General features: G+C 49.2%; 8 protein-coding genes across 8 annotated transcripts; 4 read left to right on the forward strand and 4 right to left on the reverse strand.

The window, feature by feature from the left end:
• Window positions 1-3,687: 3,687 nt before the first annotated feature.
• Window positions 3,688-4,949, forward strand: TRIREDRAFT_112372 (uncharacterized protein; the record flags this gene model as incomplete). Its single annotated transcript, XM_006969675.1, has 3 exons — window positions 3,688-4,193; window positions 4,374-4,803; window positions 4,851-4,949. The coding sequence occupies 3 exons, from the start codon at window positions 3,688-3,690 to the stop codon at window positions 4,947-4,949; spliced, it is 1,035 nt and encodes a 344-aa protein (XP_006969737.1).
• A 523-nt stretch (window positions 4,950-5,472) lies between these two features.
• Window positions 5,473-6,856, forward strand: TRIREDRAFT_23446 (uncharacterized protein). The gene is made up of 6 exons (XM_006969667.1): window positions 5,473-5,661; window positions 5,734-5,759; window positions 5,824-5,862; window positions 5,925-5,953; window positions 6,024-6,169; window positions 6,357-6,856. The coding sequence occupies exons 1-6, from the start codon at window positions 5,527-5,529 to the stop codon at window positions 6,681-6,683; spliced, it is 702 nt and encodes a 233-aa protein (XP_006969729.1). The 5' UTR covers window positions 5,473-5,526; the 3' UTR covers window positions 6,684-6,856.
• On the reverse strand, window positions 6,807-9,646 carry TRIREDRAFT_82458 (uncharacterized protein; the record flags this gene model as incomplete). The annotated part of the gene is made up of 4 exons (XM_006969687.1): window positions 6,807-7,212; window positions 7,270-9,362; window positions 9,454-9,521; window positions 9,619-9,646. The coding sequence occupies 4 exons, from the start codon at window positions 9,644-9,646 to the stop codon at window positions 7,068-7,070; spliced, it is 2,334 nt and encodes a 777-aa protein (XP_006969749.1). The 3' UTR covers window positions 6,807-7,067.
• Window positions 9,647-10,955: 1,309 nt separating this feature from the next.
• On the forward strand, window positions 10,956-11,834 carry TRIREDRAFT_124195 (uncharacterized protein; the record flags this gene model as incomplete). Its single annotated transcript, XM_006969676.1, has 2 exons — window positions 10,956-11,622; window positions 11,698-11,834. Exons 1-2 carry the CDS (start codon window positions 11,199-11,201, stop codon window positions 11,832-11,834), a joined length of 561 nt encoding a protein of 186 aa, XP_006969738.1. The 5' UTR covers window positions 10,956-11,198.
• Window positions 11,835-12,846: 1,012 nt separating this feature from the next.
• Window positions 12,847-14,623, reverse strand: TRIREDRAFT_70646 (uncharacterized protein; the record flags this gene model as incomplete). The annotated part of the gene is made up of 2 exons (XM_006969688.1): window positions 12,847-14,445; window positions 14,504-14,623. The coding sequence occupies 2 exons, from the start codon at window positions 14,621-14,623 to the stop codon at window positions 12,847-12,849; spliced, it is 1,719 nt and encodes a 572-aa protein (XP_006969750.1).
• Window positions 14,624-16,289: 1,666 nt separating this feature from the next.
• On the reverse strand, window positions 16,290-17,722 carry TRIREDRAFT_112377 (uncharacterized protein; the record flags this gene model as incomplete). Its single annotated transcript, XM_006969689.1, has 4 exons — window positions 16,290-16,711; window positions 16,808-17,119; window positions 17,578-17,608; window positions 17,717-17,722. The coding sequence occupies 4 exons, from the start codon at window positions 17,720-17,722 to the stop codon at window positions 16,290-16,292; spliced, it is 771 nt and encodes a 256-aa protein (XP_006969751.1).
• A 1,769-nt stretch (window positions 17,723-19,491) lies between these two features.
• TRIREDRAFT_70639 (uncharacterized protein) lies at window positions 19,492-23,533 on the forward strand (the record flags this gene model as incomplete). The annotated part of the gene is made up of 4 exons (XM_006969677.1): window positions 19,492-19,892; window positions 19,977-21,594; window positions 21,662-22,373; window positions 23,274-23,533. Coding segments are annotated over 4 exons (2,991 nt in total), but the record flags the coding sequence as incomplete, so codon positions are not given.
• Window positions 23,534-24,271: 738 nt separating this feature from the next.
• On the reverse strand, window positions 24,272-24,882 carry TRIREDRAFT_70608 (uncharacterized protein; the record flags this gene model as incomplete). The annotated part of the gene is made up of 2 exons (XM_006969690.1): window positions 24,272-24,589; window positions 24,652-24,882. 2 exons carry the CDS (start codon window positions 24,880-24,882, stop codon window positions 24,272-24,274), a joined length of 549 nt encoding a protein of 182 aa, XP_006969752.1.
• Window positions 24,883-25,628: the final 746 nt, after the last annotated feature.

The raw sequence follows: 25,628 nt of genomic DNA on the forward strand, positions 1-25,628 counted from the left end.
CATCAGTGGACCCTAATTGATTAATAATAAATGTATATAGCTAATAATAATAGCATTACTTTATAAAAGGTATTACTTAAGTTAATTATAAAGCTTTATATAAAGAAAAAATAAAGAAATCTATATTAATAGTTAAGATTATTAAATAGTAAAAGTATAATAAATTTATAAAAAAATAACTAATTCTTATAGTATTTATAACTCTTAAAGTTAAGTAATAACTTAATAAAGGCATAAAGGTTTTTAAAAATTAAAATAATATTAAGAAAAAGTATAATTATAAAATTAAATAGTTCCTTATAATAAAAAAATAATATAATAATTTAATTAAAAAATAAACTTAAAGACTAGTTATATTATTAAAGGATACTATAATCTTTTATAATAAATAGATATATAATTTAAAGCATTTTATTAATAGTAATCTTATAGTAAAGGCATGCTTAATTATTTAAGGAGATTAGCTTTAAAAGATAGACTATTTAATAAAAGAACTTTATATTATAATAGCTTATTTTATATTAATTAAAGTATTTTATTTAATTATAGTAATTAATAATTTTAAGTAGTAGTAATTTAATATTATTACTATATTTCTTAATATTAATATTAAAAAGGAAGTTTATATATATTAATTATAAGGCTTTAATAATAAATTTAAAAAAGTCTATTATTTAAAAAAAGCTTTTTATAATTATTTAAAAGCTTTTTTATAATAGTTTAAAAAAGCTATATAGCTACTAGCTATAATTAAATTTAAATCTTTAAAATTTAAACTTTATATTTTTAAATATAAAAATAGTATTATTTTAATTTTATATATAAATAATATAATAATTATAGCCTTAAAAATATTAACTATTTATAATATAGTAATATAGCTAAAAGGTTTATTTAAAATTAAAAAGCTAAAAGATATAGCTATTTTTTTAAAACTAGAAGTTTATAAAAATTAAAAAAATAAAATAATTATACTTAGCTAAAGCACTTATATTAAGAAAGTTATTATTAAGTTTATTTTAATACTTTAAAATCTAGCTAAAACCTTATAGCTACTTAAAAAAATAATTCCTTATAATTAAAAATAATAAAAAGTTATTATATTAGTAAAAAAATAGCTAAAATAAATAAAAAGCTTAAACTTTATTTTAATAAGTATAAGGCTTAATATTATATATATTACTTAAAAGCTTTATAAAGCTAATACTAATTTAATAAAATACTATAAGGAAATCTTAAAGCACTTATTTTAATACCTTTAAGGCATAACTAACTTAGATATTTAACTTAATAATAAATATAATATTAAAAACCTTAATTTAAAGGTTTATATTAATATAGTATTTATTAATAACCTAGCTAAGAGATTTAATATAATAGGCTATATTATATTAATTAAAAATAAATTAATTTATTAAAAAAGTAAAAAATAAACTATTATTACTATAAGCTTAATTAAAGCTAAATTTATAAACCTTACTTTAGCTAAAATATTAGCTATTTAAATTAAAAAGATCTTTAATAATCTAAGTATTAAAAACTAAAAGCCTATAATTTTATATACTAATTCTTAAAATACTAAAATTACTATTCTTAACTAATATAATATAATATAAATAAAGTATATAAATATTTATTTTAAATAAATTATTAATAAAGTAAAATAAAAAGACTTTAAAATATAGTAAATTAAAATATAAAAAATAACTATAAATAGTTTAATAAAGCTACTTATAAGAATTAAGTATATTAAATTTATAAAGCTTTTAAAAATAGTTAATACTATTTAATAATAAAGATCTATTTTAAAATAGTATATTTATTTAAATATTAGGGGTAATTATAATAAGTATACTAACTTTATTATCTTAGCTATACCTTATTTCCTATTTCCTTTTCTTATATTAATAAGGATTTAAACTATAATAAGTTTATATTTAAAATAGTTTAAAAATGCTAAATTTATAATAAAAAGAGGTATAAGCCTTTTTATCTTTTTTAAATTATAAATATTTTAAAATAAGCAGCTACTTTAACTAGGTCTATTTTAAAAAGACCTTTATTATAAAAGGCATTTTATTTATTAATTAAAATAAATTTATCTCTTATACTTTTAATACTTTAAAATATAAGTATTTTTTTAAACTTTAACTATTATATTAATAATATTAATATATTTTTTATAAAAAGGGCATTTTATTTAATAAATAAAAAGCTGCTTAAAAGTTAAATAGTAAGCTTTTATTATTATATTAGCTATAATTATAACTTTATTTTTATTTTAGTAATTTATTTCTATTTTAATTAAAAAAGCCTTATACTTTAATAAGTAAAAGTAACTTTTAGACTTTAATAACTAAAAAACCTTAATTTAATTTACTTACTTTTATTAGCGCTATTTCTCCTTAATTAAAGAAATAATAACTATTTCTTAAATTTATTTTATATTTTTTATATATAGTAAAATAGCTTATATTTTATAATTAGTAAAATACTATTAATTTCCTAAGATATTATAATAGTATTATAGTATATTAGTTTTAAAGGGGATATATTAAGTAGTCCTTACTTTAATAACTTAGGACTACTTTATAATACTATAGGCCTTAGGCCTATAATGCATTTATAGCTATTTATTTATTTTCCTTCTTTTTCTCTTTAGCTAGTCTTTTATAGAAAAAGAGAGTTTACAGTTGCCCTTTGTTAGCTACTACTACAGTATTGAGTATTAATTGGCAAATCTTTCAGGGTCTCTTCTTACTATTGTGTATTACTGCTCATGTTAAAGGAAGGGAGGGTTTCTTGTTCTCCGATACTATTGTTAACCTTCTCGAGCCCTATTATTCACATTACGCGTGAGCAGATATAGAAGTATAGACTTAACTCTTCACTTCTCAGGAGGGGGGTGCTTGCCGATGGGTTCTTGAGAGCCTCCCATTTGTGACAACGACAGGATTTCGACTTCGGGATATATTCGTGTTTGTCCATCATGGTGTAACACAAATCTCCAGTTCTGTAAGATATCCAACCGCTCCGGTAGCATGACACCTTCTGAGACATGCAGGATGTGAAAAGCCCTGTCTGTCTGTCCACGTCGACTTACAACGGTGTGCATCATCACGAGCCTCCTTCTGCTCTCACTATCTCGAGGTCCAGAGGGCCACTAGAAAGCAGGTTGCACTTAGGCCCTGGCAAACACAGGTTCGCTGTTTCATGCTGGAATGTGCCAAAATAGATCCGCCAAGCAAAAGAAGACAAATCAGCAAATAGACTGACAAAGGCCAACTCTCTCCTCTTGTGTGCTCGCTCTGCGTCACCTCGTCCAACACTGATGGCGTGTCCGCGCTGGCACCACGCACAAGCTCGCCTTACCTGCCTCTTCCGCCGCTGGACAATGCTGAACACCGTCAAGCAGCGCCCTGAGAGCGTGTAACATGCGACGCGGGATTGCCTCCTTGTCTCTGCCCAACCGGACATGATGCCCGTGTTATGAGTTTAAAAGACACTGCAAAATCCGGGGCTGCAGCGAGGCGAGTTGCAGGAGATGCTCACAGTTGCCGGCTTCTTTGACATTCCATCGGTTCGATCCTCGATTCCCCGGCTCTCGCGTGATAGTAACGGCTGTATAGATTGCAGATCCCTGGACCAATGGCTGGAAAATGTCTGCTGTGAATGCAGATTGGCGCCATGGTCTCCTGCGGGCGAGAGGGGCGTCCTGACCTGTACGGTCTTGGGATTCGCCTCGGATTCTACCTGCAGTGGTTCGGCGAGATCCTAGTCGAGTTCTTTGACCAAGCCGACGTCTCCGACATACGCCTACTGGGCTTCCTCCTATCCGGCGCCATTGTCCTGGCTCTGCTCGTCCAGGTCGCGGATCAACGCGCCCAAGGGGCTGACATATACATCATGCTCCAGCTGGCGGCGGGCTCATACATCTTCCTCGTGCCCATGTACATCTGGAAAGCGCTCACATGCTGCGACCGCAGATGGGATCCGCTCGGGCAGACGAGAGAAGCCAAAATGGCGGTATTCAACGTCTCGACCATGTTGCTTCTGGTCATCATCTCGGCTCTCCACCTCTGGTTCTTTGGCACATATATGCCGACCAAGGGACGCCAATGCGGGTACTACGGCTTCTTCTTTGCAAAGGTCAAGCTCGACAACACGGCATACGTGGTGATCAACATCATCGTGTACGTGGTTGTGATTCTCGTCTGCTTCAGCATTGCTGTTTCGTGGACGGGGCTGTGGGATGGGCAGTGCGGGCCACAGAGACACAGACGTCGAAGGCGGCATCGTCAGAGAGAGTCAGTCAGCCTCCCCCTGATACTGCACATACCGTGACGTGTACTGCGCAGCTGCATCTGACACAGTGGCAGAAGACCAGAACAAAGACCCGAGGAAGTTGAACAAGCGCGCAACGCAAGGCGAGAGCGAGCAAGACAGCAGCGGGCAGAGGTGCTACGCACCATGCGCGGCATATCCAACCTGCTTGTGTACGGGCTTCACATCACCGCCATTGAGCTGACGGTACGATGGAACCAGTTTGACAACATTGACGGCGTGGACACGAGCGCTCAGACGGTTCCGCTGCTTGTGAGTGCCGGCATCCTGACTCGCTTCCTTTTGCTGCACTATGAGGGCAAAAACGACGATGGATCGACTGCTGGAGGTCGTCGACCTGTCAACCCTGAAGACGGATCAGATCAACAGGCTGAAGCCGGGGATGAGGATCAAGCAGTAGACCCCAACGCCGAGATGGCAGACCTAGACGACTTCGTCGCGGGCATCGACCTGGACAACGTGAGCGAGTTCTTTGAGCATGGCTCTCCGAATTACTGGCTTGCGAGGACGGCGATCCAGAGGCGCGAGGCGGCGGAACGGGCGGCGGCGAGGGAGCGACTGAGGGCGAGAGGAGTGATTCCGCGTCCGGTGCGGGCGCATTCTAGAGGCACGACGATTGTAATAAACTGAAGAGGTGTGAGTGAGTTGAGATATGAAGTGCAGATTGGGGGGGGAAAGACCGAGAGAAGGAAAGGAATGAATGCCTCTGGTTGGGACATACGGGAGGCCACGTGATTACAACTCAATGCAAATCGATACCTAGTAGGTACTTATGCATCAATGAATGCGATTGACAACTGAGAGGCATCTACCTTACCTACCTTATCTTTCTCATCCATCCAGACCGTCATCTTCATCACATGTGATTTTGAAGAGAAAAGAGCCTGTGACATCACGCACTCGTTCGATCCAGGCCATCAGGGTCGGGTCCAGCTCAGGCACAGCAACCAGCCGCCCGCGTCTGATTCGACAGACCCCCAGCCTGCAGCCCCGCAACCGCGCAGCTCACAAGTAAACAAAATCAGCCAAAAAGCACCCCTGCTTGCCATTGGATCTGCCATCGTCATCACCAACATCACCAACCACCACCAGAGCTCTTCCCTCCACAAGGCACTTTACCGACCCATATACCAGACAAGCCCCGAGACTTGAGACTCGAGACTCAAGAACACGTCTCCAGCCATGGAGCCGGAAAAGAAGAAATCCTCCTCAAAGACGTCGTCGAGCAAAGACAAGCGGCCAAAGGACAAGGACAAGGACGAGTCCAAGACGCACAAGCTCTCGCTCAAGGGCAGCTCAAGGCTGGTCGCCGAATTTGTATGTTGGCCTCTCCACGTCTCCCCTCCACTGGCGCAGTTGAATATCGGCTCTAACTCTTCGCCTTCCTAGTTCCAATACTCGATACACACAATCCTGTACGAAGCCTCGCGACCCACGACGCATCGAACGAAACAGCTGACCGTGCTCCTCCCTTGACAGATTCCAGCGCGGCGTCTACCCAGCCGAAGACTTTACAGCGTACGATTCACCCTTTTCCGGTCGATTTGGAAAGAACATGTCAGCTAATGCGCATCCCACAGCGTCAAGAAATATGGCCTCAACATGCTCGGTACAACCGCCCTCTCCTCTCTCCGCCCCAACAACCAAACCACAAAGCTGACCGTACCGCGTGAATGTAGTCTCCGCCGACGACCAAGTCAAAGCCTACATCAAGAAAATCATGAGCCAGCTCGACAAGTGGATGGTCGGCGGCAAAATCTCCAAGCTCGTCATCGTCATCACCGACAAGGACACGGGAGAGCACGTCGAGCGCTGGCAATTCGATGTACGTCGCGATCCCTCTTCTCTCGAGAGCACCCCATAACAACGCCCAAACCCATCAATACCTCGTTCGAGTCTTGACTAATACGCTCAAACACGCAAAGGTTCAAATTTCAGCACCTCCTCCCAAATCCAAATCCAAGGCTCCCTCCGACATCGACCCCTCCAATCCTCCTCCCTCCTCCGAACAGCAACAGCAACAGCAACAAGAAAACTCCTCTTCCGCATCCGCCGCAACCCCCCTCTTCGCCGAAAAAGACAAGCCCGAAGCCGAGATCCAGGCCGAAATCGCCGCCATCTTCCGCCAAATCACCGCCTCCGTCACCTTCCTCCCCCAGCTCACCGGTGACTGCACCTTCAACGTGCTCGTCTACGCAGACGCAGACAGCGACGTCCCCGTCGAGTGGGGGGACTCGGACGCAAAGGAGATTCAGAACGGCGAAAGGGTCCAGCTGAGAGGGTTCAGCACCGCGAATCATCGCGTCGACACTATCGTCAGCTACAGGTTGGGCGATTGAAACGAGACAAGAAGGCTTTTTGTATAAGGTACTTTTATGGGACTGGGAAAGGGATGCATGGTTCGAGATTGCTTGGCTTTGGAACGGCGTTGAACGGGGATTTATCGGTGCATCATACAGCCTTTTTCAGGACGCCCCCCCAAGTATGGGCCAAATATACGGATGCATAAACTCTCATAGGTATCCATGTCTCTGTGGTAGGTATTCCATCTATAAAGAATCGCAAGGGTAATACATCATGTCCCTTGATCATGCAACAGCCACGCTCGTCCACAAACAATCTTCCAGCACCGCCTTGGTAAAGGCAGCGCATCATCAAACGCCGTCTCCCGAATGCATCGTCACCACTCCCGTAAATGCAACAAAAACGTATTCACTCGCTCCTCAGACCCTCTTGAAAAAATACACATACGCAAACTTGCGCATTTCTTCAACATCATGCGCCTCCACCACCTTTTCGTCGTTGAAGAGCACCCAGGTAGGCGTCTCCTTGCCCTCCAGAGTCTTTCGAATGAAGGCGACGTAGTGACTGGTTGAATCCCAAATGTTAGTGATGGAAACCGAAGGAATAGCCAGAGAGACTCACCCCGCATGGATACTCGTGCCCTTGTGGCACACAATGGACTGCAGCTGGAACCGCGCCGGCAGCGTTGCGCTTCCAGCAGGCTCTTTCTGAGGCGCCTCGCCACTCTGGCCGGCAGCGTCGTCCTCCATGATGCCCTGGTCGTCGGGGTGACTAAACAGCCACTCGACAGCTCGTTCAACGTCGCCACCCGTCTCCTTCAGCGCCTTCTTGGCCTGAGGGGCCAGGAATCCCATGGCGCCAAGCATCTCAATCTTTTCGGGATCAGTCGTGTCTGCCCCTGATCCGGACCCCAGATCAAGCGGTGCGTCAATGTCGGCATCGTCGAGGTGCGCGAACAGCCATTCCATGGCCGCGTTGGCATCCGAATTGCCCGTCGCGTGCAGGGCCTTCTCGGCACGGTTGCGTGGGAAGCCCATGGCCTCGAGCTGCGCAATTGCGGTCGCGTCCGCCACAAACGCAGGCGCTTTGTTTTCAGGTTCGTCGGGCAAGAGCTCCTCCGATGGCTGAAGTCCCTTGGACAGGTAGTCGTCCAGCAAGAACGGCTCGTCCGGGACAATAACCGGGACGTCGATCTTGATGGGAACCCAGTTGACAACGGCCATCTTCCGCGCATTGACGGCCAGCACGTTGGGGAATGTCTTGAACAGCGACTGCTTGGTGAAGCCTGCTTTGCTGCCGCACGCTGAGCAAGTCAGCTCGACCTTTTCGGCGGCGGTGAAGTTGTCCAAGCATTCCTTCAGAGTGACCGGCTTGTAGGTGTTGGCTACCTGGCCGCTTTCCTCCGGTTGATCGAGCTTCTCCAGCGGCACGTCGATGAAGATATTGTCCTGTTCGTTGGAGCTGTACCTAACCTTGTGGCATCCAAGACACTGCAGCCGCTGCTCCAGAACAAATCGAAAGTCGGCCGTAGGGTCCTTCTGCTCTCCGTTGTGCGGTGACCGGCTGATGAGCTTGAAGAGATGCTGGAACAGTTCGAATGCATCCTGCTGACGCATGGTAGAGAATTCTTCGTGTCCTCTGCCTATCAGATGCTTGAGCATGGCGGGCGCAAGCCCCCTCTGGTAGGTTACTTCAGATCCGGGCGCCTCGTTGTCGGGCACTGAGTATCGACCAGAGAGCAACCCGTGAGCCATCTTCCTCAGCTGAGTCTCCAGGTCGGCTGCAGGTTCCTGAACGATGGGCAGGTCATTGCTGTTGCTATAGTAGCGCTCCCGGAACGACGGCAAGTCAAAGAGACACTGGATAATGCTGGCCAGGTAGCAGCTGTTGCCCAGATTCTTGAGGCCAGTGAGGCCGGGGCCAAACAGAGGCTTCAGCTCGTGGCCGTCCTCCGTAGTCATGCTAAAGTCCCATTTGAGATTTTGCTCAATCTGCATCTCGGTCAAGCTCTTCTCCGTCTTTTGTCGCTCGGCCAGGAGAATGCCCCAGTGAGCCAGATGCTGTCCAAGCAGCTCGTCTATGCGCTCCTCGTCGCACCTGTAGCAGTAGATGTCGGCGGTACCCTCAGGGGTGATGGATCCGAGCTTGACAGCCACGCCGTGGCCCGATTCGTTGGCATGGCCCAAGGCGTGCGAATTGCCGTCGACGCCACCCATCTGCTTCCGGCCACAACCCAGGTTTCCGCATTCCAGGCAAAGCCAAAGGTTCTCTCGCAGATCGCAACCCGAGCAGTGGCCAAGCTCGCCCTGCTCGATCTTGCGGGGTGGGTGCTGCTGCAGGGTCAGGATGTGCTCACATGTCGTGAGCTCCTGCTCCCACGCCTTCACCTCTTCCTTTCGCGAGAAGGTGTGCGCCTTGAGAATGCCATCGACTACGGGGGCCAACTTGGCGTTTGTCAGGTCCAGCTCCTTTTGGCACTCGATGCACTTGGCGGTCAGGGCAGTGTCGTATCGATCTTCTTCGGTCTCGGCGGCGATGGCGAGCTTCGTCATCTTGGCAGGTGGTTCATCGCGGTGAACCGTCTTTCGAGTGCGGCGAATGTTGAGGGCAAGCGGGTGACTCCAGACTGCATTGTGAAGCGGCGAGTGCTCCCTATCTCCGGTACAGCCACCGTTGAAGCACTGGAGGCAGACATCGAGGCCGCCGGGGCTGTCCTACACAGCAGAAACACAAGGGAGATGAGCCGTCGTCCAGCTAACAGCCTGAGGGGAGGAGAGAAACGTTGCAGGCCGTTGGAGGACATACAATCGAGTCGAAGCATTGCGTGCAGTCTTCCTTGTACACCGACTGGGCGGGAGTCGGCGGCTTGAGCTCTGCGGTGACAACAGAACAGGTCAGCTTCCGTGACTTGACGATGGCTGCGAAAGAGCTGCGAAGCTACGAGGTGGCGGGGTAACAATTTTGACGTACCGACAGAGTCGAGATGCGGGCACGACATGTCTTTTGGTGATGCAGGGGAGGTTCAGGGGGACAGCAGACGGACTGCAGACGGGCAAGATGGCGATGCAGCAGCTACCGGAAGCTGGTTGGAGTTTGAGAGAAGAAGCAAAAGTGAAGTTCCGTGAGCACATGCACTTTGGAGGCTGATGTTGATTTCGTTACGTAGTGGGCGCTGCAGTTGCCGGGCCAAGCGCTGAGCGACCGTTATCGATTGCGGTTAGTGGGTGCAGCAGCCTGGAGCTCAGCACTGGCGGCTTTCCAGTTCCAGTTTCAGGCACTTCTAGGCTGCCCCTCGGTGACGGCATCAGACCTGGGAGCTTGGAGGGGCAGCAGAAAATTCGAGACCTGTTGATTAGGTGCCTCTAGACTGCCACTGCGTCATGAGTCCGCCACCAAACTAAGGCCATAGTACTCGTATAGGGTAGGTGGAGGGGAATCAAGCTGCCATCTATAACCAGAATAGGCTCGTCTATCAGTTCGATCGAAACAGACTCGAAGATGGATATTCATTCTCGCATTCTCGAATATTCGGCTACAGCTTGTTTTGAGAGACTTGACTTGTTCCATGCTATTTGCCTTGAAGCGATGATATCAATCGTGATTGCCACATTGCGGGGTTGCGGATTTGAGTAACGAGTCCTGTTGCGAGGGATGTGTGCCAGCATCGAGACAATCGCAACAATGGTGGCCCTGTCTATCACACAGTGTATCAGACAGTCATACCCTTTGGCCAATCCCCAATTGTCTTCATCCTCGGGATTGGCGGAAATCCAGCAATCGATGCCTGAGACAAACTTTTTGCTTGCTGCAAGATCCCGTGTTAATAGAGGGCAACAAGCTACTCCGGATCGAGGCAAACGCGTCAGCAGCAGGATATGGCAGACCAACGCCTGGCAGCAGCTCGGAGGACGTGTCAAAATCCGAACCGGACACTCAGAATGCGCGTCGCCCGTCGCCAGGCCACGTGACTTTATCCCCGTTCACGTGCATCTTATCAGATTGATTTGCAATCTTTTTGCGGAGCAGTGACCAGCAGTTACGTATTGGCAACGGCATCTGATAGGTGACTAATGTAATTGTCAAGCCCTGATTGGCCGCAAGCTCCGACGAGGACCGAGCTCCACAGCTGCGCATAGACGTAATGGCCGAGAGGGGCGACGCCGCTGATTGGCCGATGGCCGAGACGCACTTGGCCGAAATCGCCATCAGCACTTTTTCGCTTTCTTTCTGCCGGACATTGATTAAGCGTCGACTCCTCACCTGCAAGCATCGCGATCCGCCTTTCATTTTCTCACTCTTGCAAGAACTCTTTGACTCTGTCCTGATTATACCTGATCGTCATCAAGATCAATCGACCGCATCAACTCTATCAACACCACCTACATTCCTCACACCAGCGCATCGCATCTCTTGCATCTGAACTCAGTTTCGATATTCCGCATACTCGAAACTCCGCTTCCGTTTTGCAGAACCTCGCCTCCCTGCGAATCTCTGCATATACCGCCTTCACACAGCAGACCTCACTTCGAATCCAGTCAAAACACCTCACAATGTTTTCCAGAGGACTCCGCGTCATCTCAAGGCGAGCCATTGCCGCTCCCCTCGTCAGACCTTCCATCGCCACCCGTCAGCTCGCGCCCGTCGCATCCGTCCAGGCCCAGCGCTCGTATCACGAAAAGGTGCTGGATCACTACTCGCGCCCCCGAAATGTCGGCTCCATGAACAAGAGCGACGCTGATGTCGGCACCGGCCTCGTCGGCGCGCCTGCCTGCGGCGATGTCATGAAGCTCCAGATCCGCGTCGACCCCGAGACGCAGAAGATCTCCGAGGTCAAGTTCAAGACGTTTGGCTGCGGCTCGGCCATTGCCTCCAGCAGCTACCTGACCGAGCTTGTGCGCGGCATGAGCCTGGACGATGCCGGAAAGGTCAAGAACACGGAGATTGCCAAGGAGCTGTGCCTGCCTCCTGTCAAGCGTACGTATATCACCAATTGTTTTGCTATACAGCCTACTTGCCTTGAGCGGCTTGTGATGCTAACTTTGCTTGCAGTGCATTGCTCCATGCTTGCTGAAGATGCCATCAAGTCTGCTATTTCCGACTACTACACCAAGAACCCCTCGCGGAAACCCACCGACCTGAGCGGCACCAGCATGAAAATGCCTACGTCCGATGCCGTTGCGGCCTAAGCTTACCGTTGATATCGGTGAGATGGGAGACGACAAAAAAAGATGAAAAACCACAAAAAATGAATCATTCGCTTTTTCTTTGTTATATAAGCGACGGTTGGGATGAATTGGTGGGAAGAGTGGCAGTCACTCAAATTTCGCGAGGAGGGTGAAAAGAGAGAAAAGCCAAGATTGAGAGACCTTCTTTCATCGAGATGCTATTTCTGAATTTCGCCATTCACTTTTTCTTATTCTTTTTTTTTTTCCGTTTCAAAAGCGGTTACACGGTATCGGAGATGAATGATGGAATGTGTTTACTATCGAAGATTGATCACTCAAGTGGTGTTGGGGGTTGCAAAAACGATGTATGTATGTACGTTGCTCCGGGTTTTGGAGTAGGGAGCAGACGATGGAGTTTACGAAGGCAAAGGAGGGATGAAACCTGTAAATTAGAAGCTGGAACAAAAACATTTTGATATCCATGACGACGTGTCGATTCATCTTTGTGTCAATTATTAGTACGTGTGTCTCGGCATCTTCCACTCATTCATCGCCACGTCGATTCACTTTCAATTTCTTCCCCAGGATTTGTAGTCAGCGCTCCCCCCACGTTTCAGCCGCGGCACGCGCATTACGCCGCAGCCGGTGGAAAAATCTCGCTCTTTTCTTGGGCCCCGAAAAATCCGAGATTGATGCCGACACATGCCACATTGGGACAGGATATCCACACGTGCGAGTGGGTGATGATTAGAGCTTCACTGTTGCTGCGCTTGGTGTGGGATGAGATTTGATATACCTGGCTCGTTTAATTGATCCTTTGTGAATAAGATTTAATATTTCATCTTGTATGAAGTGAATGTTTAAAGCATGCATATCCTTACAGATAAGGCATGGTTAAGAATAGAATAAGAAGATGCTATGTACATGTACACCGAAGGCCCGATGTCATGCCTATCAACAACAACATATACATACAAACATCTTGATATCACGGCGCAACACAAGGCAAACAATTCACGCAAACACTCATCACTCAGAGGTTCCCCCTCGCCTGATGCGCACCATGCAAACCCAGCGGAATCGCAAAGTCCGCTTCCGCCCTGCCCACCTCCTCCATCGTCCTCGCATCCAAGCACAGCAAATACGACTTCTCCAGCGTCCCGTCCAGCACCACGGACAACAGCACCCCGTCATCTTCATCAGTACCTCCCGGCCGTGGCACAAAGATGGCTTCGCCGGGGGAATGCCCCTTGGGGCCGCTCCAGAGGAGGGCCGCCTTGGTGTGCAAATCCGTCTTGGCGATGGAGTCGGCAAAGACGTAGAGGCCTCTGTTGGCTACGGAGTAGACGTATCGGTATGGCTGGCCGGCGAGCTTGGGGTTGATGGTGGGGAGTTCACCCACGTGAGGGGTGGGAATGGAGAGAACCTCTTCTGCTACCGCAGATGCCTTTTCCTTGGACGATTGTTTCTTGGATGGGATCCGGAAGCGATAACGCGAGAGACGGTTCTGGGTGGTTTTGTAAAATTGCTTGTCGAGCATTGTCTTCTTCGTAGCGTCGTTCCGGTCAAGGAGAATGTCATAGTAGAACATGCGCAGGACGTCAGTGTTCCTGTACGAGATGGCATCCATGCAAATCTCCGTATGGCTGTTCCCGCTCTCATCCTTGACCATCTCCTCAAAAGCATTCGCCGAGTGGAAAAAGAAGCCAGCTGGAGTCGAAAACTCGGCCACGACGCCTTTCCCCTGTCTCCGGTCTACCACCGCCCACCTGCATGGAACAGAGGGGTCGAACGGCTTGATGGCGTCGAGAATGTTCCTCTCCCAGAGAATCTTGATGCCTGCCCACGCAAACTGCGTCGACTGGACGCAAAACACAATGTAACTCTGCGTCATGAAGAAGCTGTGCATGTACGCCGCCGGAAAGTCCTTGCTGGAAATGGTGGCGAGAATATCGGTTGTCCCGTCATGGGCGTTGACCCGGAAGATGCGGTACGTCGGATGAGGCGCGGAGAGCTCCAGGTTGTAGTTGAATAAGTCGCCTGTCTCCGGATCACGTTGCGTGTGAGCGCAAGAAATCGGTCCCTTCAGGTCGGGATGGAGAGACGTCTGGTTGGCGTTGCCAATGGGCTCGAGTGACTTTGGGTCGAGCTTGCTGACGGCCGCGCTGTCGGTGAGCACGTACAAGGCCTTGCCCTTTGACGGATCTCCCTGCTCCACATCGTCACCGCCGGGCATGTCTGGGATGACAGTGACGTTGTTGTTGCTTTTGCCGGGAACAAATACAGTCATGACCTTGGCAAAGATTCCGATACATGGGTCAGCCCGCTGGGCAAAGGTGATGCTCGATGGCCAGCCCTTCTTTTTGATCTCCGCAACGGCCTCGTCTGAGTGTCGCCGTGAAGAGTACGTCACGGTTGCGCTGCCATCGGCGTCTTGGGAAGGGACAATGTCGAATCGATGGCTATGGGCGATGCCGTCGAACCAGTGAGAGATGAAGTGGGTGCCCCTGACCGTGCCCTCTACTCTATCCAGCCCGGGTCCGGTTCTGAACAGAGAGCCGGCAGCCCATGAGGGAATAGTACCCTTGACCGTCAGCTGTACTGGTCCACGATGCTCTTCTAACCCCTCAAACTGTAGTATTGCATTGTCAGTAAGCCGATGCCTAAAGAGAGTATGTAGGTGAAGTTACCTGAGCTTTTGATGGCCATTCCTTCCATGCTTGGCTTTCCCAGTTGCGAAGTCTCAGTTGCACATCGTTGTCTGTATCCTCTGCAGTGCGAAGAATGACCCCCTGGCTGTTGAGCGCCATGGCTGATGAGTGATTCAAGTGCGGTGGGTTGGAAAAGTGCCGTTGATATCTGCTTGAACGTATGGCGAAAGCGCAAGTGGTCTTGTAGTGTCGTCAAGCTGGGATGGCTGTGTATAAACGAGAGTATCGAGATACTCTGTATGGATAAGAACGTGAGAGGCCAACAACTGTAATCGTTGTTATATCGGTGGTGGGACAAGACGGATAGTTTTCATCGTTGCATGTGAGGGTCTCTCTCTTTATATACCTGACGTCTGGGATGGCAGAGTCACAAGGGAGCCCAGTAACTGGACTGAACTTACACGATGAGCCGCGTAAGTGTGCTTCGAAAAGCGTCGTCTCGTCTGCCCTTGACGTCAAAAGAAGCATGTTACCCTGGCCTCGATCCAAGCTGAGAGCTTGTCTTGCCCCATGATCCGAATCCGACGATGGCTCAGCCAGCGTCCACCTCTCAATCATCTCGCGCCACCGAAATGGCACCCAATGAGGAGACAGGGGTAGGCATCGCCAGGTCCGGGGATGGCATGCAACCACCAGCAGCCACAAGTCCATTTGGCCCACATGGCGTCGAGCGCAAGCGAATGCGAGCTTCCAAGTGCCGACTTGTCGTTGACATTGGCTGATCTCAACGCTTAATCGAACCCGAGCAACTGCGTGTTATTACAATTCAAGCAGTGGTAGCACCAAGTTGCCGGTTGGAGCGCCAGCGATATTGGCCTTTTTTGGAATATCTCTTAGTAGATGCGGTTCTGAACTCTGGATCCTGATGTGTGATGAGCCCTATCGTGGAGCTCCCTAGTCATTTGGGCATCTCAAATGTTCAACATCAGTCCTCACGATATGAGCCGAGTTCTGAAGACATCGCCGCAGGGAGCATTTGTCCAAACCATCAACAGACATGACATGTCATTCTCTGGAGAGACGAAGCGGCTGCCAAACTGCCTACTCCCCGCCTAGAAACCAACTTGGCCAGAGACTTGGCCATGATTCCCATTTGGGCAAAGAATTCGAGGGTTGTCAGCGCTACCACTGCGCGCAGCTCCTGTGGAGTGTATCAAGGCCGCAAGGCGTTCATCAACGGCATCGTTCTGTCGTCGCGCAAGGCTTTCGCTCTGGCTGACTGATTGATGTGATGCCTGGCGTTTCCCCTCTTGAGCTGCCAGCGTTCAATTGTGCGGAGTTTCAGAGGCTCCATGAAGCCCATCCAGGTTTTGGTGTAAGCCATTCTCCCAGTTGGAGATGGGGTCGCATTCGTCTCGCTTACCACTTCCGCTTTCACCCAATGTTATGGATGGCTGGCATGAGACTCTTGAAGGATCAAAGCGAAGCTTTGATGGGTGTCCCCCCCCTCCTCGTATCGCATAGGGCGCTTGAATCAATTGAGCGGCGTAGCTGCAAAGGCGAGACAGGAGCCAATTGCAAGTCATGCATATCGGCTAATCTCAAGACCATACCTATGCACTGTCAGACATGCGATGCGATTCAAAACGCGTCGATGTTGAACGCGACAGCCGTCTTGCTTGGTAGAAGATGATGACCATAGTTCAGCCTGTAGTCGCTCGATGAAGTGCTGCCTGCATGCGCATCTCTTGCTGTAGTCGCCGCATCGCACCCTCCAAGGAGTTCTGTTTGGAAATCTGGCTGCGCAACGCCGTGGGCTTCGAGCTCATGACGGGAAAACACGCTGGTCTGCCAGAAACTCTTCAATCTGCTTCTTCCTCGCCGCCGTCAAGGCACTGAGCTCTATACGCCCTGGATCTTGCGTAGCATCCGCACTTGGCAGCTCGCTCACTCGGCCGACAACACGCGCAAGCAGAACGCGCATCCTCTCGAGCTCCTTTTCCACGGGTCCATCGCGAGTCACCAGATTTTCTTGGACGCCGACGCCGTCCATGGTTCGAAAGGATTCGATTGATTTTTCGAGGTTCCGGAAGCGCTCGACTCTCTGTCTTAGATCTTTGCGCCGCTGGCTGAGGTCGGCTAGCTGGCGAACAGTCTCGGCATAGCGGTTGGCTTCCATGGGATAGGCATTGACGTCTTTGTGGGACGGCCAGGCGGCGGGGAGTGATTCAATGGCGCTCTCGTCAACTGTGTCATATAAATCGTCAGATGGGTGTTCGCTGTTCCCACTTCATTACGCCGCGAGAGCTGAGAGCCAGCAGCAGCAGCAGCAGCAGCACATACCTAGATCAAGCTCGCGCCCGATGCCGCCTCCAGCATCGTCCGGGTTCCCCAGCCTGCGCTCAGCGTCCCGCGAGTACAAGCTGCTAATCTGCTCGGCCACGTGCCGGCTCGCCTGGGGCGCATAGACGCGGCGACAGTGCTGCTGGATCGTGCGATTGACACTCGCGACGGCGTCGTCGACGAGGCGGCTGGGAATCGCATGCTCGGACGCGTCGTTGGAGGCGCGCCAGGCGCGGGACGGGGCAATCGGCTGGGAGAGGAGGTTTGTCTGCGCAGAGACGAAGCTCTGCTTGACGGAGGGGATTGTGGGAGCTGGAGGCATTGGATGTGTGCCGGTCGGCTTGGTGGTGGATATGCTTGGAAGAAGTTGCTTGCGATGGATCGGTTCCCGAGCTTGAAGCTGTCGGGTAGAGAGAACCCTGAGAACCTGGAAGCTCCCCACTGACTGGTAGCGCAATCTACAGGGGCTCCATGGCGGGGTTTGCGGCTGGGGAGTCGACCATCTGGGACCGCAATCACAGTAGGTATTGTTGGTTCTCAGTATCTTGCTCTAAGCTTAATAGTTCAATTGATCTGGAACGGCTCATTGCTTGCATGTCTCACGGGCGTCAGTCGTCCATCACGATGCTGCGGTGCATACATAGTCTCTCCAACCATCACTGGAAGTCTATCACGCCTGCGTTTGCAAAGACACCCGACGTCACTTACATGCAGGTACATGTAATAACAACCATCATGTACTCAACCCCTTGAGCGACGAGCACACGCACTGCAAGCACCGGCAGAAGGCAGAAAACTTATCTGGACACATTGACGTTTATGCTGTACTATCAGAGGTTGGATGCAATCATCACCACGATCCCGGGTAAAGAGACCGACACCATGCACATAGGGTAGGTATGTACCTACATGCATGTATGGATGCTGAAGACTCGAGACAGCCTCCTGCGGTGCCACGTCTCACACGGCCCCCAAAATCCTCAGCCACTCCGGCGCTCCTCGGACCAATTGCAAACGGGAATAACCAGTTACCATGGCATGGCCCCTTTGAGTGCAAGTGGCTGCCTGAAAGATGCCAGCCTCCAGACATGGAGAGAAGCGGAGATTTTGATGGATGTCTGCTTCAACCCAGACAGCCTAGATTGCGGTTTCAGCCATGATGGGATGTTACACGAGTATTTGCCACGACACAATTCCATGGCTTCTTTCCAATGCCAGACATACCCGATGATACAGTTATCACAGGCAAGGATTACATCCTGGCATTTGCAGAGGAGCAGTGTAAAAAGAGCAACTCACAATCTTGATGTGGGTGTGTGTAGGTGTATACCTACATGTAAGGTATGCAGCCAGAGCAATGGTGGGTTAGGCCCTGATTGGGTTGAAATGTGCATTCAGGAAGTCCTGCATGGCATCCAGCCTTGCTGCCCCCCTCTGCTCTCGCATTTCTCTATTGTTTCTGTCTCTTCTTGCTTTTTACAACATAATCATTGTCAACGGAGCCACCATCATTGCGATTCTCTGAACCAGCGCTGCGGTCTTGCTGGCAAGCATATGGTCACACCACATCGACCGAGAGCTGCGAGACATTGACTCAGACCTCCCGTTTAAGCTCGACGAATATCGCAAGGCAATTTCTCGTTACATCCGACGTCCCGTAACTGTAAACGACATCTATAAGTGCGAGACACTCTGGGTCCATCTTCGCCATGGCCCCACGGCGAGCAGTTGCCGATGCCTCGCCGAGTTCGCAACGTCGACTCCGGCTCTCAGAGGATTCCCCCCCTCAACGTCACCCAATCCTCCGTCAGAGAGAGCAGAGAAGCAAGAGAAAAGAGCTACAGCGAGTGAAGAGACTGCTGGAAGAGTACATGTTATCAGCAAAGGCAGAGACGGACACCGATGCCGATACTGATACCGATGTCGAGACGCGGTGGGAGCGAAGCACTCGTGGAGATGCAAAGGCGTTTTGGGTTGAGCAGCTCTATCGCTACGAAGAACTCTGAGCTCATGGCGAGAGACTGTTCTTGCCAGTCGATTTTATAAGTTAGCTGGATGGGTACGACGGAAGGGTCCGTGTCTGGCTACCTAGTCTTTGAGAAATATGATAATAAACTGTGTCTATCTTGCACTTAGACTTGTCGGTATCTACTCGGGATATCTGGACAGAACTATTACTTTCCGACCTCAATAAAGGACTGAGCCAAGAGTGATCACTACATGCGTACTAACCTATCTATCATCACGTATCGACCGCCATAGTGCCAGGCTGTAGCTCCCTCGTTGAGTTCTGATGCGATAAACGCATGTACTTACACACCTACACACACAAGCCATCTCGAGAATACGCTGCATGCACCCTGACTCAATTCACAAAATCATCGCTATTTGGAGTGACGGGCGTGTATTGAGACGCGGAGGTCCTGATAACTGTGCTGCTGGGCATGCGTGGTTGCTCGCACCTGAAAGATCCCGGTCGAAATGGATGAAAACGACAATGCCTGATCAGGATGTCCCCCCACAGCGCAGTCTTACCCTCTTTCCCCGCTCTCTACCTATAGGTACATGTAGAGTAGTAGATGCCTTGGGGAAGTGTTCAGGAAGAGCATCTGCATCCAGGTAATCTGATAATCGTCTACTCAGTTCATCGTTCTTCATTATACCGGGGGCCAACCAAGGCGGCAATGGCAGACGCTCTTGGGCTTGTCTCAAGCATTATTGCCGTGGTGGACCTCTTCATCAAAGTCGGCGTGCAGTGTTCTATATACTGTTCAGGCGTCAAGGACGCCCCTCGTGATATTCGGCAGATACTAAATGAAGCGGACAGAACCACTGCAACGCTTGAGGACCTCAGGCGCCTCCTTGCCAGCCCAACTGGCGCCAGACTCTCGTCATCGCAAAGAGTCTGCCAAAGCATAGAGGATGCTCGCCTGCAGCTACAAGATCTAGCCTTCAAGCTTGAAGGAGGATTGAGAACAGGACAACGGTTAAGGTGGCCGCTGAGGAAAGAGGAGGTTGCTGGCATAATCAGTCAGCTCCAGAAATGCAGGGCATCGATTGCTTTAGATTTGCAGGTCGACCAGACGTACGTAAGATACCTAGATTCATCTATTCCTGCCTGTCTGCCCTGATACACGTACTTACACACTTGTTCACGACGTATCGACAGTGCTTTGCTTCTCAATGTGCACCAGGAGGCCGTATTGGCCAAGCTCAGAACCGCCAAAGGAGCAGCGTTCGACTCCCCCAGCCACGCCAACAGCTCCAAGTGCTACCCCGGGACAAGAGAGGGCATTCTGAGACAGATCCAGACCTGGAGCACCAAATCCGATGGCCAGTGCATCTTCTGGCTAAATGGGGGAGCGGGTACCGGCAAGTCGACAATATCTCGAACAGTTGCGCAGTTCTTTGCGGACAACGGGATTCTCGGCGCCAGTTTCTTCTTCAAACACGGCGAAGCTGATCGCGGCAACATGGCACTCTTCTTCCCAACGATGGCGTCCCAGCTCATCCAGGCATTCCCTCAGATTGCGCCACACGTCCGAGCAGCAGTTGAGGCCGACCCTACCATCCACGACAGGTCGATCAAGGAGCAGTTCGATAAACTCATTGCAGACCCAATCATTATGGCATCGAAGGCGTCGCAACTACCAACCATAGTAGTCGTTGCTGACGCACTTGATGAGTGCGATAACGATGAGCATGTGAGGCTGGTCATTCACCTCCTCTCGCAGACAAGGCATTTTACATCTGCCAGCCTAAAGTTTTTTGTCACCAGCAGACCAGAACTTGCCATTCGACTTGGGTTTGCTGATATCTGTGGCCAATACGAAGATCTGATGCTTCATCAAGTACCCCGGGTTGCTATCGAACACGACATTACGTTATTTCTGGAGCATGAGATTGCCATGATCAGGCAGGATTACAACAAGTCTGTATCCGTCAACAGGCAACTGCCGCTATCCTGGCCCGGCATTCAAAGCTTTCAGCGGTTAGTCTCCATGTCGATACCTCTGTTCATCTTTGCTGCAACAGCTTGCCGCTTTATTCAGGACAGAAGAATTGGTGGACCCAAAGAGCAACTGGCAAAGATCCTGCAACATCAAACAGGTCACGGACCGACCTCTAACTTGGACGCCACCTACCTCCCGATAGTAAACGGACTCTTGGCAGGGCTTTCTGATGTTGAAAAGGGCTTCGTTTCGGAGCGGTTCAGGCGCATCGTCGGCTCTATCGTCACGCTGGCCAACCCCCTCTGCGCACCGTCCCTCGCCCGCCTTTTGGGTATGCCCCGCGAGAGTGTAGAGGATCTGCTGGATCTGCTGCATTCGGTACTGTATATTCCCACGGATGCTCGACTACCAGTACGAGTGCTTCATCTCTCTTTCCGCGATTTCCTCGTTGATCCGACAAAGGCCAGTGCGGCAGACAAATACCCCCTCTGGATCGACCAGCAAAAAGCCCACCGAGTATTAGCAACACGCTGTTTGGAGCTGCTGTTGGAAGAGGGTACCCTTAGAAGGAACATTTGCGGTCTGAAACTGCCAAGCACTTCGCGATCCGAGGTTTGCCAATCGACACTCGAAGCTGCCTTACCGTCTGAGGTGCAATACGCCTGTCTGTATTGGGTTTTCCACTGGAGAGAAAGCATGAGCAAGGTCGAGGATGGCGGGCTGGTCGATTGCTTTTTGAACAGCCATCTGCTGCATTGGTTCGAGGCTCTCGGCTTGCTTGGGCATATCTCGGAGTGCATCGGCATGATAAATGACCTGCTGGATCTGGTTCATGTATGGCACCCTCGAGATTCTGCTTTAATTCTGAGGCCGTGGTAGAGCTAATACTAATATGCCACAGCTGGAACGGGGTGTTCTCCTCTCGGCCCTCCTTCGAGATGCTCGACGAATCATCCTCAGCAATCGGGCCATCATAGACACGTCGCCTCTTCAGGTTTACTACTCGGTCATTCTATTTGCGCCAGAAGAAAGCATCGTCAAGACCAGATTCCGATCTGAATTACCTGTTTGGTTCACCGTATCGCCGCCAATTGCTTCTAAGTGGGATGCATGCCTGCAGACGCTCGAGGGACACACCTCCTTCGTTCGTTCAGTTGCCTTCTCGCATGACTCAAAGTTGCTTGTAACGGCATCAGCAGACAGCACGATCAGGATCTGGGAAGTGGTATCCGGCACCTGCATCTCAACGCTTGTAGGATCCGACTCACGAGTCTCCTCGGTTACCTTTTCGCATGATTCAAAGTTCATTGCTTCAGCGACACTCCGCGAAATTCGACTCTGGGATGCTGTAACTGGCCTTTGTGCTTCAATTCTCGACGGCCATGGCGACAACATTTGTACGATTGCCTTCTCACACGACTCAAGACTACTTGCGTCGACATCTCGCGACGGCACCATTAAAGTCTGGGACTCAACAAGCGGCATCTGCACTTTGACACTCAATGGCCACAGCAAAACCGTCGATTGCGTCGCTTTCTCGCAACAATCTACAGTGCTTGTGTCAAGCTCATACGACTCTTGTATCAAACGATGGGACGTCACGACCGGTGACTGTAAAACAACGATCAAAATCGATAGGGGTACTGATCAACCAGCCGCCCTCTCCCGGGACTCCAGGATACTTGCAGCGGCATCGAATTCAGCAGGCGATAAATGCATCAGGCTATTAAATACCGCCAATGGTGAATGCATATCAACATTTGAAAGCCATGGCCATACGCTTGAGTCGGCCTGTTTCTCTCACGATTCTACGATGCTCGCACTGGTATATGGCGGGAACTATGTCAGAGTCTGGGATATTGCGACAACTACGAGTATAGCAACGTTCAAGGGTCATGCTAAACCACTTAGAGGAATTGCATTCTCGCATGACGCCAAGCTGCTTGCAACAGCATCATACGACAACACTATCAAGATATGGGATCTCGAGGCCGGCGTCGACCAAATGCCGCCGTCTCCTGTGAATGGCGGGCTTCCCCGTCGCATCAAGCGCATAAAAGGGGGGAAGACACTGATTTCAGCATCGTCAGACAAAACACTCCAGCTATGGGATATACCAACGGCTTCCCGCACAGCGACGCTTACTGGATGCACAGGCTGGCCTTACTCCATTGCAGTTGCACATGATTCCGAGTTGCTCGCCTCAACTTCGAAATCAGATGGCCATATCCAGCTCTGGAACATGGCGACGGGCGCTCACATAGCTACGATAGAGGGACATGTTGGTTCGCTTTTCTCGGCTCCGGAAGACTGTGATATTGGATCAATGCCGCCTATGTTTGAGCAGGATGGCTCCCGAAGAATAAAAGTCTGGCAACCATATCAGGACAAGTACTTTGACTATGGATACAATTGGTCTGTGGTCAGTGCTATCGCATTCTCCCATGACTCTCAGCTGCTTGCATCCGCATCGGCAGTGGATGGAATCATCAAGGTGTGGGACGTCGGCTCAGGTGCCTGCATAGCTATACTCGCTGGGCATTCCAGCTGGGTCAACTATCTTGCATTTTTACCACAAGCAGATGTACTTGTATCATCTTCAGGTGATCGCACCATTAGGATCTGGGATATTGGCACTGCTGCCTGTACGGCGACGTTCGAAGGGCAGAGCGAACCCTGGAATGAATCAATTGCATTCTCCCACGACTACAAGTTGCTTGCATCAGGAAAGGACGATGGAAGCATCGACGTATGGGATATCTCTACAGGAGAACGCCGAATGAAGCTTGCGGGAGAAAGCCGGGGCCGAGTATATATAGTCGCCTTTTCACAAAGTCCTGGGCTGCTTGCATCGATAGCATCTCGGCGGCAAGGGTTGTACAATTCACAACTTGCCCTTGACTTCTGGAACGTCTCAACCGGCCTGCGTCTAGCTGGAGTTGATATTAGCCGCCATACTCTACATTGCTTTTCTTTTGATAAAGTGAGACCCTGTCTCTCCATCAGCGTAGGGAAGTTTGAATTGAAGGGTACGTACGAACCTCACTCGATGAATAGCCGCTGTTAACGCAAATCGGCACTCAAACAGGACCAGTGAATTTAGATGACTCAGTGGCAGATGCTCTATCTGTGTCCGATGCAGCAGAGGAGTTGCTGCCTCTAGCTGACGCCAAGGTACAAATCTGTCGCCGCGGCATTGGGCTGAGCAATGATGAAGAATGGGTTGTGTGGGATGATGATAAGATGATTTGGCTCCCGCCAGCCTATCGACCATCTGACATCGCCGTGATAGGATCGACAATGGCGATCTACTGCTCGAAACCCGACATGATCTTTTTTACAATTTCCCCTGACCTCATTCACCTTGAATATCATAGCCTTGACGATGAATAGATGCAAACCTATATGATTGCAGTTATAATTACGGTGTTTATCCTTGTGTGCCTACGAAGAAACCCCCTTGCGGAAGCCACGCAAGAAAAGAATCGCCTAACGAACAGAGACTGAGTGTCTAATCCTTTGGGAACTTTTTGAAAGCATCCATGAGTTTATCCAGCGGCGCAGAGAGCAACCCAACCACCGTCTCAAACGGTGGCTTGTCTGGAGCAGAAGGGTGACTGTGAGTAGGGACAAACATCTTGGTCCTCTGGAAGCTCTTGGAAAGCTGTCGAGACTCGTCCCCAGACACGGCTTGTTCTAGCTTCGGCAGGTCTTGCTCTTCTTCCTCCCGTATATGCTGCTTTAGGTCGGTGTAAAGGCTCTTTAGCGTGGGGATGAAGTCTGGGTCTTTGGCGGAGAGCTTCTGGAATTCGTAGAGCTTCTCTTTGACCTGTGGCATTTCAGCTTGGTTGACTCTCGAACGGCTTGTGGGACATTCGTGTTCCATCTTACCTTTTGGTGCTCCTGGCGGTCCTTTTGGGCAATCTGCTGGCCGTTGATGATCGACTTCTCAAGCACTGGATATACGACTAGCTCTTCGCTGATGGAGTGGCGTGCAAGCTCCCAAACGAATTGATTCTGGTATCTCGTCTGCTCGTCAAGGTCCTTTGATTGGGTGATGCGGTTATAGTAGTCTTCCAGCTCGCGGTGATCTTTGACGATGGCGTCGCTGATGCGGTTCATGAGGAGGGGCGTGGTTGAGAAGCATCTCGGTTGGGTCTGACGAGCAACCCGACTCACGATGCTGTATGCTTGAGTTCTGAAGAGGGACATGTTGTAGGATTGGGCTTTGCGGTGATGGATAGAGCGACTGGATTGTATTGAGGATGAGAATAAGGGGGACTGTAGGGATGCTTTCGACGGTTGGACTGCGGTTGGAGGGGGACGCAAGATGGCTCTCCTGCGACTATAGATCACTTTTACCTCGAACCTTTGCCCCCAACCCCAACGTAATGATGAGCTGCCCGAAATATCGAGCAGTCATTGGGTCTACGGGATTGACGATGGATCGAAGCCATTCAGGGTGGCCTTCCGGGTGGCCATTGTCCAATCACCGCATCTCCATTACAACAATTTCCTTGGAACCCAACATCAAGGAACATTTACTCCTGAGATGACAGAATAGACTTGTGCCGGGGCGAATCTCTTAGCTGCTTTAGCGCAATCGTGATGCGGAGAAAGGAGCTGTGAGGAAAAAGAAGCTTTAGATTATGCGTACTGGTTTGTCGGGTGACGTCCGCTTGAGGTAAACAGTCTGACGGAAGATCGACGATCTGCGGGCGACTATATCTCTTTAGCCTTTGTGATAATTGGCCGCTTGGCGAGATCTTACAAGGAAAACTGCGTAAAGGTCATTAAGCTGGCTATGATTGGATCTACTATTCGTACATCAGAGCTACCCATCAGCGGTGAACTGTATCTCCGGGAGC

This window comes from Trichoderma reesei, assembly GCF_000167675.1.
Source record: "Trichoderma reesei QM6a unplaced genomic scaffold TRIREscaffold_38, whole genome shotgun sequence".
Lineage (NCBI taxonomy): Eukaryota > Fungi > Ascomycota > Sordariomycetes > Hypocreales > Hypocreaceae > Trichoderma > Trichoderma reesei.